Raw genomic sequence first — 15,259 nt, forward strand, 5'->3', positions numbered from 1 at the left:
CCATTTTCATGTACCCCAAGTTTGCTGGGACTAGTTATTTTTGCCAAAAAACCCTGCTAATGCTATTCTTCACCACTTGTGCAAAGACGCTAAATAGCACCAATTAAGAGCATTTAAGCACCCCAAATACCTTAAGCAGGGCTATTCGGGGTATCCATAGTGATCCCCTATGTCAGTGCATCTTTTGGGGGTGTCAGGATGATTTCCCCAAATATGACAGGACTTTTCGCCGATTTAAGTTTCGCCAGGACGCGTTCTCGCGTCCTTTGCAATTGAATAGGGCGGAAAGCGGCGACAAGCGCAAAATTTTTTTCCGGAGGCAAAACAAGTGATGATGGTGAAATCTCCAGCATGTGAAAAGTCTGGGACTATTCGCCACCAATTAAATACGGCCCAAAATACCCTAAGGTAGCAGTCCCTTGGAGGATATTGTCAGCTGACAGCAACCAATGCTACCATTGGGTGAAGGGGCGATCAGGTGATGTAGACTGTCATGGCTGCGTCCATGATGGCAACCTCAGGAACCAGATCACAGAGCAGCACATGGATGTCATAGAAGACCCCAGACATAATCCTCAGCACGCCAATCGCCACCGCACCTGTCGTCTGACCACTTGAAAGGTCATGGGAATCTGGCGCTGAGGTAAGTAGCGGCCGATCCCAGTCCACATCCTGACACTAAGCTTTGGAGAATGATAAAGTGGTGAGAGATTAAGGGCCTCATTTATCAACAAGTGATATTCTTGTTCTCACTCGTTACTAATCTTAAATGGTGCTCCAACCAATCAGCTCCTAACTGTCTTTTCTCAAACACATGACAGGTAGGAGCTGATTGGTTCGAGCACTATTTAAGATTAGTAATGAGTGATAACAAGAATATCACTTGTTGATAAATGAGGCCCTATGTACCAACCAATCAGCTCCTAACCATTACTTTGGGGTAGATGTACTAAGCCATGAGAGAGATAAAGTGGAGAGAGACAAAGTACTTACCAATCAGCTCCTAACTGCAATTTTACAGGCTGCATTTGAAAAATGAAGGAGCTAATTGGAAAGTTCTTGATCTCTCTCCGATCTTTGATACATCTCCCCCTGTGTCTGAAAAATGGCAGTTAGGAGCTGATTGGTTGGTAATTTATCTCTCTCACAGGCTTAGTACATCTCCCTCCCTTAATCTTATTGAATGCAAGTTGTATTGATGGGCGCACATTGGAGCCCGCTATTTATTATTCTGCAGCATGTTTCATCTTCTAATAGCCATCTTTAATGTACACTTATACTGGGAAATACTTGAGTCATGAAGAGGTCCCCTCAATCCCGTACAAGTCGAGAGGTTTATCATGAAGAGTGAAATTAAATCTACAGATGGTACTTAAGATCAGTAAATGTATGTAAAAGACCTTTAACCACTGACAGCTGAATAGCGTAAGTTGGATGAAGATGAATTTTGAGAAGCAAAAACAAATTGTTGTGTACAAATGGTCGGATATATTTCTCTGCCCTGCCAAACAGCACCTACTCCCCTTAGACTGTGGCCCCCATAATTGGTGAAGGCTTCTTACTTTAGGAGGAGCGATGTGGGGATGACATCTTCTGTTCCATTCAGTGGTGAGAGGCTGGTGCTGGGCAGTGACATCTCGCCTTGTGCCACTCTCCCAGCTTATCACGGACATGGGTACTTGTGTACCTTAAGGACTCATTGCAGAGAGAACCCAATGAATGTTTTAAATGGTACTTGTGTACTTTACGTACACAAGTACCGAAAGTTGTCCCCACCTAAAGAAGAAAGTTGTTCCTTCGGGGGCTCGCTGCGCTCGCCACGCTTCAGGCTCTGTGGCTCACTACAAGATTATATTACCCCTCTATGCCCACGCTGGACACTGGGAATGACGCTGGACACTGGCTGATGATATCAGGGTCCTCTCTGTGAAGGGGATTAGACATTACCATGATTGATAATAATAATGAGTGTAGGACACTTGGGTTCTCTCTGCAATGAGTCCGTAAAGTACACAAGTACCCTGACATGGAAGAGCAGCAGTGAACGAGTGACATTGTGGGGTCTATGTACTAAGCAGTGATAAGTGACAGAGTGAAAAGTGATAAGTCTGTGATAAGTGCCAGCCAATCAGCTCCCAACTGTCATTTTTCAAACACAGCCTGTGAGATGACAGTTGGAAGCTGATTGGCTGGCACCTTATCACTTTTCACTGCTTAGTACATAGACCCCTGTGTCTTATAGTCTGAGCGTTTGCCTTTTTGCAAAGTGTATCTTGTGTGTTTTCACACTGGCATCCTCACCTACAGGGCCGGCTCCAGGGTGCGGAGCACCCTGTGTCAGCTCTTCAAAGCGCGCCCTCACACACGCAACCAAAAATGGGGGCGTGACCCAATTACTATAGGCCACGCCCCCTATGTGACGTTATTTGTAGCTGTACCCGCATGGCACGCCTCCAAATAACGTCAGGCTGGGGGGAGCCTCACTAGCTGGGCTTCCCCCAGCCCTCTCCCGTCACTGAATGGATGCCGAGCGGATGCGCGCAGCATCCATTCAGACTCAGGGGTCTAGCACCGCCGCACAGCTGAGGTGGTGGGGTTCCCCAACCTCCCGATTTGACCACCTGCGGGCCACTTCAGCCCACGGGTGGAACAGTACTGAAATCGTGATGTTGGGGAGGAGTGCTCCCTCTATGGGTGGCGCCCCCGTTCGACCGCACTGGTCGAACACCCCTAGAGCCGATCCTGCTCGCCTCAGCAGAGTACAGAGAGGTCGTGTTTCTGTGCAGGTGATGCAGAGTTGAATAATGCAAATGTTTCCCGATGGTGACGGCGAATATCAAACCAAGTGTACAGACCGGGCAGCTGCAAAGCAAACGTGTGTACAACTCCACATATGGGTAAACGATATAAATATAAATAAACGATAATAATAACAATAATAATAATAATATGGGTGAAAATACACATCTGGGACCTGATTCTGAGATGGCTGGTAATGTAGCCATGTTGAAAACTGGTCTCGCTATAGCGGTTGCGGGAATATGCTAATGTAAGCCTTCCTTCTGTGCGGGACGGTGCAATTGAGTTTACGGGCGGCGAGACGCCCAATTTCAGGCTGTGTGGGTCTGTGCAATTGCGATGGAGATTGTAAACACTCCAACATCGACACAACATCGGCTACAAAATCGACATTTGCAGAAGCCCTGGGTCAACTCTGGCTACTCTCCTCTAATTCAACTAAACATGGCCTCTGAAGCATTGTATTTGCGATTGGGAACGTAGCAGCGGTCTCAGACACGCCCATGACGCTGCCAAAACACGCCCATGACCCCGCCCTTTTCTGCGATCACTTTAGGTCACCTCCTTATCTCACCCTAAAACCCCCAGATATCACAAACCCCTTGAGTGTTAGCGATACCGTACGCAATGGGCAGCACAGATGGTGTAATGGTTAGCATTACTGACTCACAGCACTAAGGTCGTGGGTTCGATTACCACAACGGCGCTAACTGTGTGGAGTTTGTATATTCTCCCTGGGCTTGCGTGGGTGTCCTCCGGGTACTCCGGTTTCCTCCCACACTCCAAAAATATACTGGAAGTTTAATTGGCTCCCCACAAAATTAACCCTAATGTGTATGTGTGTGTGAGCATGTGGCAGGGAATATAGGCCCTCATTCAGACCCGCTCGCTATTTGCGGTCGTTTGTTTTCTAAAAAGGGGTGGCTATTCAAATGAACCGTTCGCACTTTGCGGTCTGTTCACGCCTCTAAGTCTGAACGAGCGAGCAAAACATGCGAACGTAAATTTGAAAAATACGCCCCCTGGCCGCTCGCACCATACGTCATGTTTATTAGACTAATCGAGTACATCGACCAGCGTATGAACTGCTCGCTATTCTTGTGGTTGGTTTAACTCAGTTCTGAGTTAAAAAAAACCCAGTGACGTGGTCAATGACGCTGCTGGATTAATTATGCACTCCCTTAAAACGCCCGTTTTGACCTTTAAGCACGCCTGCGATCGGATTTCCACTCCCCGTTTTCAAGCCCCTTCCCCTGTTACCACCCACATACGCCTCATTCTGTCACTCAAATTAGCAGGCATTCGCTATTTTGCGAGCACATGAATTTCGACCGCACTGACTGGTTCGCGCATGCGTATAACGATCCGTACGCATGCGCAGTTGGGCAAACATCGCTCGGAGCGAACGAGCTAACGCTTACGAGTGGCTCTGAATCAGGCCCATAGAGTGTAAGCTCCACTGGGGCAGGGACTGATGTGAGTGGCCAAATATTCTCTGTACAGCTCTGCAGAATATGTGTGCTCTATATAAATAACTGGTAATAATAATAATTGTGATCGGCCTAGGACACTTGTTTTCATGCGTGCGCAATAAGGGACTTTCAAAACATCACTCAACTGCGAAAACATCGGAAGTGCGCCCATCTCCAAATCAGACCTTTAATTCCGTGCACATGTTGCTAAACCAAATACGTCTGCTTTGCGTTGAACTTTGCATCGAGTTCCCTGTGAGAATCAGCCCTCTTAACCATCAGTGTAACTCCCCAACCCTTATAACTAATAAATACCTATACAAAATCGTATTTGTTTTCTAGTGGCTGCTCCGTGCCAGGCCTGCATTCAGCAAGCAATGGCCTGATCAGCACGATCTTCTCTCATTATAAAGATCAACATTATGCACCCCACATTCACCATCAACTGGACGATCTAAACCAGAGATGGGGAACCTCAGGCCCGGGGGCCGTATAAGGCCCGCGGAATCATTTGGTCTGGCCCTCTGAGCTTTTTTCTGCTAGCCTCATCTGGCTATCAGGGGGCCTAGAATGTCACCCTGCAGCCAGAATCTATGCAGCAGTGCCGCCTGGAGCATCCTTAGGACACTTCAGACGGTCACACCGCTGCCCTTACAGCTCCCCGGAGCATCCTCAGGATGCTCCGGACATTGCTGTAATCACCTGTGAATGTGACCCCACCCCCATGTGACATCACACAGAGGGGAGTGGCCTGCACCGGGCCCGCAAATAATTTTATATATATCTAAATGGCCCTCGGCAGAAAAGAAAATTCCCCACCCCCTGATCTAAACCATCAGCTTTCCCATAGGGCACAGACATTACCTGGCAAGGCTGCTGTGCTGTAAATAACCTTTCTAGAAGTACATTTTCAATAAAATATCTGAATCAATACTGTTTAATCACAAAAGTACATAAAGTATGCGTCATATTTTATCTTCTTAAAAGAATGTGCCAAAGCATTTCCTCAGTGAGGTATAATAATTTACCAATGATTACACTAATTAGCAGATAAATCAACCTTCTGCCAAGGAACAAACAAACAGCCACTCTTGGAAGCGTAATGCAACAATAAGGACAAGAGGATGGGATAAGAGTCAGCACTAAGTAAGCATTAAAGTCGCATGAGCTCCTGTTGTGCTATCGTTGCAATATTGCAAATCATTATCTTGCTAAAACGCTGCCATGGAAGATACACCCAAATATATAGGAATGGGTATGAAATTCCCGTCAGCGGCAGGCCGACAAGAGCAGAGTTAGAAGCAGCGGAAGCCCGACAGCGCTGGAAATCCCGATCGTGGATAGGTAAGTATCTACTAACCTAACCCCCCTAACCCTAACCCTCCTTAGGGGTGCCTAACCCTAACTTCCCCCCCAAGTGCCTAACCCTAACCACCCCCTTCCCCGCTGCCTAAACCTAAGTCCCCCGGGGGGGTGCCTAACCCTAAGTCCCCCCCGGAGGTGCCTAACCCTAACCCTCCCTCCCCCTAGCCTAACCCTAACCCTCCCGGGGGGTGCCTAACCCTAAGTCCCCCCTGGGAGCCCTAAACCTAATCCTCCCCCCCCGCGGCTGTCTGCTCGCGGCGCCCGGCATCTCTACGATCGGGATGCCGGGCGCCGGTCTCCCGGCGTCGGGGAAATGCGAGCGTCTACATCTAGACGCCCGGCATTTCACCCTTGCCGGGATATGACAGTCGGGAAGCCGGCTGCCGGTATTTAGGCAGTCGGCTTCCCAATGAATACACCTGCTTTTCTAAAATCTGTAATATAACCTATTAATAAGGCTTTAGATCTTTAGCCGTACACAGGGCCTGATTCAGGTTGGATCGCAATGCCGGCCGATGTTTGCAATCTGCACATGCGTATAAGACGAAGTGCGCGTGCCGAACCAGACGTTGCGATCGGGAATGTGATTGACAGGAAGTGCCGTTTTAGTGGGTGGTGACGGGGGAGGGATGGTCGTGCAAACGCAGGCATGTTAGTGCGATCGAACGCTGTTGCATGGGGCGTGCATAAATTATCCGCAGCAAACCCATACGCAGCCTGAGTACTCACTGCATAAAGGAAGTTTAGCAACTTCTGCGGCAGGGTCATGTCAACTACTATAGTGCGTGCAGCTCCGATGTTACCGATGATTTTGCATACTTGCACATTAGTACGGATGTGCAGGGGTGCCGAGAGGGGGGGGAGCGGGTACAGATTACCCGGGCACGGGCTTCCTGAGGGGCCCGGCGGGGGCCCGGGTCCGACGCCCCCCCCCTTACAGCAGCCACAGCAGTCTCCTATGCCTGTGCGGGGGAGCGATCACACTGATCGCGCCCCCCCTGGCTTTGCGCCGGGCTGAGGAGGCTCAGAGCGCCCCCCCTCCCCAAATCTTTGTTTTTCTGTCACCAAGGGGCGCGTGGCCACGCCTCCTGTGATTAGGCCACGCCCCCATTACAGGGGCCCGCCACGGCTCTTGGCGAGCCTGCGGATGTGAGAAAAGGGTAAGGGGGCGGCATTATGTAGTGCTGGGCGTCTGCAGGGCGAATGCATTCATTAGCAAATTTTCGCAGTGGCCGGATGCGTGCGAACGCAGCATTGCGATCCAACCTGAATCAGGCCCATAGTACAATAGTATTATTTATTACATGATAAAACATACAATATAATATTACAATACAATGCAGAGCACTTGATCATTTGGTTTGAAGATTCTGTTATTTACAAGTTGCTATTGCCTCTGTAGTATTCAGACCATCTGTTAAAGGACTTTTATAGCTACTAAAGGAGTCTTCACTCTTCTTATATTCTACATTATAAAGGAGTCTTATGTAAATAAGCTATACACTGAAGGACAGGAACTAATATATGAATGTAGTGCTGAAGAGCTTGGGTGTGACTTACAGTAGGAACCAAGGGCCTGATTCAGACCCACTCGCGAGCGGCTGTCCGCTCGCAAGTGGATCGATGTTCTGGACTGAGCATGCGCACGACGGAGGGAGCTCCGTCGTGCGCATGCGCCAGACGCGACGAGCGAAGGAAAGTCCTTCGCTCGTTGTGTCTGATCAAAGGCGGCCTGTCGATGTTGATTGACAGCACGCCCCCTTTGGTAGGCGTGCCGGGGGCGTGCCTCCCTGACGGGGTCGTTCCCACGGGAACGCCTCCCGTCAGAAGCCGGCCCACTGACATCACTAGTGATGTCAGTGGGAGTGATTTTGGCTCTGATAGAGCCAAAATCACTCCGGAGCTTGCGGTTGAAAACCTCAACCGCAGGCTCCGGCTTGCAGTTTCGATGGTCGTGATGGTCACGACCATCGCGGCCATCAAACTGCACGCTCGTATAGCCTGTGGGTCGTGACCCACAGCTATACGAGCGTCCAGGAGGACGCTCCATTCTCATGGAGGCCAGCCCTCATTCAGAGCGTGCGCTCTGCTCAGAGCGTACGGCTCTGAATGTGGGCCCAAATTTCTTATTGTCTACAATATGCGCTAGTTTTCGCATATTTTAGTTACCGGGCCATTGATCATCAGGGGTTCCAAATGGACCCCCTGATATTCAGCAAACTCCGAAAACTAAAAGTTTTCAGAGTTTGCTGCCGAGAACAAGCTCCATCTTCAGGACGGCGTTTGTTCTCGGATCAGCACTCCTTCCTTTGGGAAGGAGTACCGGGGATGCGGAGAGGGATCCGAGTGGATCCCTCCGCCGCCTCCTCACTACCTCCCCGGTGGCTTTGCGACCTCGGGTCACACATGTGTAGCCGGGCCAATGGTAAGTAATGCAGCTAGTTCTGTAGCTGCGATACTAACCGATGATAAATTGCTCCGGTGTCAAGTTTCCCCCGCTGCGAGTTGGATACTTAAGTATCCCTAGCAGCGAGATCAATACTTAATCATCGGGGGCCATATGGCCTCTGATGATGAATAGGCCCCTTAGAGTCTGACTTCATATAGTACTCATGTGCGAGCCGGCTTGTCGGCTTGTAGTGCCATTCTAGGGCACTAATGTTATCTGGGCTGGCTCTTCGGCCACCTTGCACGTCATATCTTCTCTAACAGGACCAGCAAGCTGAGCGCCAGACACGTCCTAGGGACGCACCTGACGGCAAGCCAAATACAGTTGCCACGGGGCAGCAATGATAGCGCACCCTGGCAGGCGGCACCACTCGCACATCTGTAGTTACGCCCACGTTGGCTTGCACATGTACAGAGAGACTGAGGGTTAATTTCCTAAAGGTTAATTTTAATCGATTAAAAATCTATCTAAATTAGTCAACATCGATGTTGTGTTTCAGGGGCTAAATCACACATTTACTAACAGACAATGGCCCTCATTCAGAGCCACTCGCTAGCGGCAGTACGCTCGTTCCGAGCGATGTTCGCACATCTGCGCATGCGTACGGTTTTTAGTACGCATGCGCGAACCAGTCAGTGCGGCCGAAAATCATTTGTACGCTATATAGCGAATGCCTGCTATTTTGAGTGAAAGAATGAGGCGTATGTGGGTGGTAACAGGGGAAGGTGCTTGAAAACGGGGAGTGGAGATCCGATCGCAGGCGTGCTTAAAGGTCAAAACGGGCGTTTTAAGGGTGTGCATAATTAATACAGCAGCGTCATTGACCACGTCACTGGGTTATTTTATAGTCAGAACTGCTCGCAAAATAGCGGTTGAAAAAACCAACCACAAGAATAGCGAGCAGTTCATACCCTGTTCGATGTACTCGATTAATCTAATAAATAGCGGACATGACGTATGGTGCGAGCGCCCAGGGGGGCGTTTTTATCAAATAAACGAGCGTATGTTTTGCTCGCTCGTTCAGACTTAGAGGTGTGAACAGACTGCAATGTGCGAACGGATCATTTGCATAGCCGCCCCTTGTTTTTGAACGAACGAACGCAAATAGCGAACGGCTCTGAATGAGGGCCAATATTTTCATTTTTAAGTGTTAATAAATGTGCGATTTAGCTCCTGAAACACATCGATGTTGATCGATTACAATAAATTAAAATTGACATTTAGTAAATTTACCCCTTAAAGTCCAGATTTGGACTTTCAGTTCCATTAATGTTGAAAAATGTAATTAGATTTTAACAAGTCTCTTCATCCTTTCATAAATATGACCCTCATTCACTATCTTGGAGGTCGTTCAACATCTTAAGTGCACAATATACTGTAACGCAGACCACTGCAGTGGTAACAACTGTAACGCGGCTTAGTAAGGCTTGGTGACAACATGACTCACTCTCAGCTACAATGCTTCTATATTGCTGCATGGAGTGTTTCCAGTGATGGACGCTGACACCAACTAAAGCAGGGACGCACGGAATCGGTCGATTCTTGCGTTCAGCGCATGCATCACAGTGCGTGAACTAGCACTTGCATTCAGAATTGCGTTTGCAGAGGTTACGCAGACCCAGAGCAGAGTGATTGACAGGAAGTGCTGTTTGTGGGTGGTGGGGCGAATGCAGTTGCGCCAGTGCATTTCAATGCCGTTACAGGGGCGTGCATAAATTATCCGCTGCCTGGCCATAAGCAGCCATAGCACTGATAGCGTGCGTGTGTGTTAGCAATGTCTGAGTAAGGTTAGGGCTTGTGCAAGTGTGCTTATGGGTCCAATGTCAGGCTGCGATCGCTATGTGAATGCAAACATATAAATAGCACCGCTGATATTAGCAACTGCGGTGAGTGCGTATAAGCAGAATTGCGAACCGTAGTGAAACAGGACCTCAGTCCTCAAGGCACCCTAGCAGTCCAGGTTTTGTGGACTGAACTAACAACATGAGAAGGCAGCCTCTCAAACAGGGCGATCACTGAGGCAGCACAGTGCTCTGTCTTTATAATGTCTCTTTAAAACTGAGGACCTGACTCAGAGTCACTCGCAAAAAGCTCTGAATCAGGGCGGCCGTTTTTTCTTTTTAAACCAGCCTCCTGGCCGCTCGCTAAGCTGTGGGTGACCACCCACAGCTTTTGCGAGCGGCCAGGTGATGGTCGCGATCATCATGACAATCGGGCTTGCCACGAGACCCTTGTGGTAGGGTCTCATCTGCCGCAAGCCCCAGTGAGCTTCCGGCTCTAATAGAGCCGGAAGCTCGCTACTGACATCACTGGTGATGTCAGTAGGGCCGCCCACGAACGGCAGGCGTTCCTTCAGGAACGCCTCAGTTTGTCCAGCCACCCCGCCTACAAAACGGGGCGAGCTGTCCATCAACATCGACAGCCGCCCTGTTTTGCAGCGAGCCCCGGAGCGAGTGATTTCTCGCTCGCTCCAGGGCTTGCGCGTGCGCACTGCCAGGCCATTGACCCGCTTGCGAGCGCATAGCGCTTGCGAGTGGGTCTGAATCAGGCCCTGAGTGTATAGCAACATAAATCAGGTAAGAATAGATGAGGGTGACCTTAAGACTACGGTATAAAGAGGTACCTCTGTAATATTAATGTTTCCTAGCTGTATTATAATTATTATGATTGTTAGCTCAATTCACAAACTACCTTCTCCTACTCACATACTGACATTACAGAGATGAATGAAGTAGAGGTTCCTTTGTTTCCCCTCTCTGGTGAATCCCCGTGGACAGTATAAGAGCTGAGCCCTGTTAACAGCGAGGCAGCAGATCTACACCTGAGGACAGTACAGCAGCTCGCACAGGTCACTGGCTACAAACCACTTTCCCTCTTAACTGACAGTTTCATTGATTTATTTTACCGGCGAGAAGCTGCATCTCAGCAAATAGGAGAATCCCCGGCTACAAATCCATCACACGCCGCCCCTTATACAACACTGCCAGGCTGGACGATCTGCAGAGAATGGTGAGACGCACTCCTACCTGGAATGGAGACTGGCTGTTGTAGTTCTTTATCTCCTTGTTCGCTCCTCTGAAGAGCAGCACCCGGGCACAGCTATCCTGCATCACAGAGAGGAGAAAGGGGGGATCACAGTTACTAAGTTAGTAAGCAGTGGTGAATATCCCTTTAGGCACTTGTCTAAGGGCGTCACTTGCTGGGGGGAGAGGGGGGCGTCATTTGCTGGGGGGAGTCTTTTGCTGGGGGGATGGGGGGGGAGGCACTTGGACGCTTGTCTTATTACTATCAGTCTGACAATTACCCATAACTACAAAATATTTCCAATCTACCATATGCCATCTTGACTGGAGGACACATAGGACAAGCGCAGGCTGCTCCTGTAAGCTGTCCACCTTAGTAAATGTGTATACAGAATTATAACTAAAACAAAATGTAATAGGTTATGGCTTGTTTTATTAATTATTATATTAAATGGACAATTGCCAAATGAGGGCGTGTAACCAAACAATGCAAATAATACAATTGGGCAGTGGGGGGTGGCCATTAATGTTGTGCCTAGGGGCGACATGATCATACATGTATGTCCATACATATCATATGCTAAGAACAGCAGGATTGATGCAGATACACCCAATGTGGCAGTGGTAAGTGTGTGGCATGGGGTAGAAAAAATTATTCCAACTGATTCACAATTAGCAGGTTTGGAGAGGGGCGGGCTAGTAGGGAAGTAGGAAGGACATCGGAATACAGACAGGATGCCGGCGTTCAGAATCCCAACGCCAGCATCCTGACAGGGTTAGGATACCGGCACCTGTCCGTAGGTATCCTAACCCTCCCTCCCCGGTGCCTGACCCTAACCTCCCCACCTAGTGCCTAAACCTAACCTCCCTCTCCCCGCACCCTAAACCTAACCCTCCCCCTTAGTGCCTAACCCTCCCCCTAATGCCTAACCCTCCCCCTAGTGCCTAACCCTAACTCTCCCCTTAGTGCCTAACCCTCCCCCTAATGCCTAACCCTAACCCTCCCCCTAATGCCTAACGCTCCCCCTAGTGCCTAATCCTAACCTTCCCCCTAGTGCCTAACCCTCCCCATAGTGCCTAACCCTAACCCTCCCCCTAGTGCCTAATCCTAACCTAAAAGAAAATTCATCAAAGCAGGGTAATATTTCCCTATTTCTAATGCTATCGTTTGTACATAGTATAAGAACCCGCCTTTAGCTAACTCATCTTGATGGTGACCGCAGAACACTGGTCACTGTAGAGTTCAGAGTTCTTTAAACCAAATAACTTCCCAAAAATAAATAACCTTGATGATACCGAAACACAGTTTCTATAATGCAAAGGTTTCTGGCCACAGTGGAGAATGTACCTGAAACAAAGGCCCCCAAGGTCCCATACAAGGTGTAAGCAATACAAGGAGGATAGATATCGCAGGACGAGATGTTTTACAATGATCGATGTCATTGGATGCCATGATGAACCCCCCAGGATAACATATTTATATGGCAGGATTGCTCTAATATCCCTTTAATTACACAGGTTCTGTGGCTGATTAAAACCAGGTGAGATGCAGGCTTAAAGTCAGCCAGCCACAGAACCTGTGTAATTCATGTGTGTCCCGGATTAAAGGTATATTACAGCAACCCTAGCATATGGTCCATGGGGTGGGGAAGATGTGATGGTGAAATATATGATATGATTAGATGAGGTGGTTCGAGATAAAACAGAGGCCTCGCTCTGAATCAGGGCAGGTCTTTTTTTTTTTTTTTTTTTTAAGAACGGCCTCCTGACCGCTCGCATAACTGTGGAAGACCATCAAGACCATCGCGACCATCGGGCTTGCGACGAGACCCTTGTGGTAGGGTCTCGTTGCCGCAAGCCCCAGAGAGATTTCGGCTCTAACAGTGAGTCAGTGGGGCCGGCCCCAAACGATAGGCGTTCTCATGGGAACGCCTCTGTTTGGTCAGCCACCCCCGCGGCCCGCCCACCAAAGGGGGCGAGCTGTCACTCAACATCGACAGCACGCCCCCTTTGGTGCGAGAACCGGAGCGACGGATTGCCCGTCGCTATCCGGGCCTCGTGCATGCGCACGACAGAGCCGGCTCCGTCGTGCGCATGCGCTCTGGGCCACCATCGACCCGGTTGCGAGCGCTCAGCGCTTGCGACCGGGTCTGAATCAGGCCCAGAGTGTTTGGATAAAATAGTGCTCTGAACAAATATAGCTAATAAAGGGCAGCTAAGAGGGGAACAAATCAAACAGAAATATAAATACGGTATATTCCCAAAAATGTTTCCTGGTAAAACAAGAAAAAAAGTTTCTAAAACAATTCTAGATAGCGATCATGGTCATTGTTTATGGTCATTGTTTATGGTCATTGTTTTTGCAGTTTCCTTTTAAAATAGTTTACCGTTTATTTTTAACAGGGGTCAGCGCAGTACAAGATGGAGTGCGGCCAAAGCAATTATGACAACGGCACTTGGAAGGAACCGTATGGACCAGGAAGACGTTTGGATGGAGAATGTTTGGATAAATCAGCCTGACATATGGATACTTGGATAGAGCACGATAGGGTGTACCAGATTGATGTATAGATAGAATAACATTATGAGAAATAGAAGTACGGAATGTATCGCGGAATGCAGTGTATGAGAGTGAAGAAGAAAATAAGATGGACACAACAGGATGAGGCGCATCAGTGTGATGAACGATACGGGTAGAACGATACGGCACTCGCTGACCATTACTGACCTGATTATAGAGAGCGCAGATGTGCAGCGCCGTGTTTCCCGAAGCATTCTGTGCCCCCATATTGGCTCCATAAAACAACAAGTGCTCTAGGTGCTGGTAATGGCCATTTCGGCATGCCTGTGGGGGGGAACACATACTCTAGTTACACCGGTAAGAAACCCCCCGTAATACAATAACAGATAATATCGCTGAGCATACATTCATACATATTATTTCATCCCCAGACAGAGAGGCGTATAGCGCTACAGTGACTTCTGGCTATGGTAACACCTAAATCAAAAACATCAGGGAAAATGTAAATTGACCATTAGTCTCCATTTGGTTCCAAATAGATATTGATTACTCAGACAGCATAAATACACAACAATAAATTCCTATTATAAGATGCTGCAGAAACTGCCTTATTCTGCCTGTCTGCGCACTATGCGGCTAGAGAGGAGATGGAAGGAACATCACCATTATGGGTATGGGGGTTTCCTGTGCCAGCTGTGATCTGTCAGCAGTGTCTGACAGTAACCGTTAGGCCCAGGTCACTGGGTGCCTTCACATCACTGATACATCGGCCAGTGAGGGGGGGGGGGGGGGGGAGGGAGGAAAGGCCATCGTAAGGATGGCATGGGTATGAAATACCGCCGGCCGCATGGTTCGATTCCCGTCAGCGGCAGCCCGACATCAGCAGAGTTCCGAGCAGCGGAAGGCCGACAGCGCTGGAAATCCCGATCGTGGATAGGTGAGTATCTACTAACCTAACCCCCCTAACCCTCCTTAGGGGTGCCTAACCCTAACTTCCCCCCAAGTGCCTAACCCTAATCCCCCCTTTAAGTGCCTAACCCTAACCACCCCCTTCCCCGCTGCCTAAACCTAAGTTCCCCGGGGGGGGTGCCTAACCCTAAGTCTCCCCCGGGGGTGCCTAACCCTAACCCTCCCTCCCCCTAGCTTAACCATAATCCTCCCGGGGGAGTGCCTAACCCTAAATCCCCGCCGGTAGCCCTAAACCTAACCCTCCCCCCCGCGGCTGTCCGCTCGCGGCGCCCGGCATCACTACGATCGGGATGCCGGGCGCCGGTCTCCCGGCGTCGGGGAAATGCGAGCGTCTACATCTAGATGCCCGGCATTTCACCCTTGCCGGGATATGACAGTCGGGAAGCCGGCTGCCGGTATTTAGGCAGTCGGCTTCCCGATTGCTTCCCTTAAGGATAGCTTATGACGCTCTCCAGCAGTGGTGGCCAATGTGATGCCTTTCAGAGGCCACGGCAGCGGACATGCCCCAACCTAGTGGACACACAATGCCTTTGTGGAGCTTTGTTCTGACCATGGTGTGATCTGTGTGGAGTTTGCATGTTGTGGTTCTATGGTCAAAGACATATTTGTAGGATTGTTTGACCACAAACTACAATAAGGGAGCCAAGGTAGAGCGGCCAAC

General features: G+C 49.3%; 1 protein-coding gene across 2 annotated transcripts in view; it reads right to left on the reverse strand.

Annotated features, from left to right (window-relative positions):
* SHANK2 (SH3 and multiple ankyrin repeat domains 2) overlaps window positions 1-15,259 on the reverse strand; it is a 607,737-nt gene that overhangs the window by 502,714 nt on the left and 89,764 nt on the right. For both annotated transcript variants that reach the window (XM_088458264.1, XM_088458263.1), the window contains exons 9-10: window positions 13,837-13,953; window positions 11,112-11,189 (exon numbers count right to left, since the gene is read on the reverse strand). In XM_088458264.1, coding sequence (XP_088314390.1) covers window positions 11,112-11,189; window positions 13,837-13,953 — 195 coding nt within the window. The remainder of the gene's footprint in view (window positions 1-11,111; window positions 11,190-13,836; window positions 13,954-15,259) is intronic.

This window comes from Taudactylus pleione, unplaced genomic scaffold, assembly GCF_031769625.1.
Source record: "Taudactylus pleione unplaced genomic scaffold, aTauple2 ptg000820l, whole genome shotgun sequence".
Classification (NCBI taxonomy): Eukaryota; Metazoa; Chordata; class Amphibia; order Anura; family Myobatrachidae; genus Taudactylus; species Taudactylus pleione.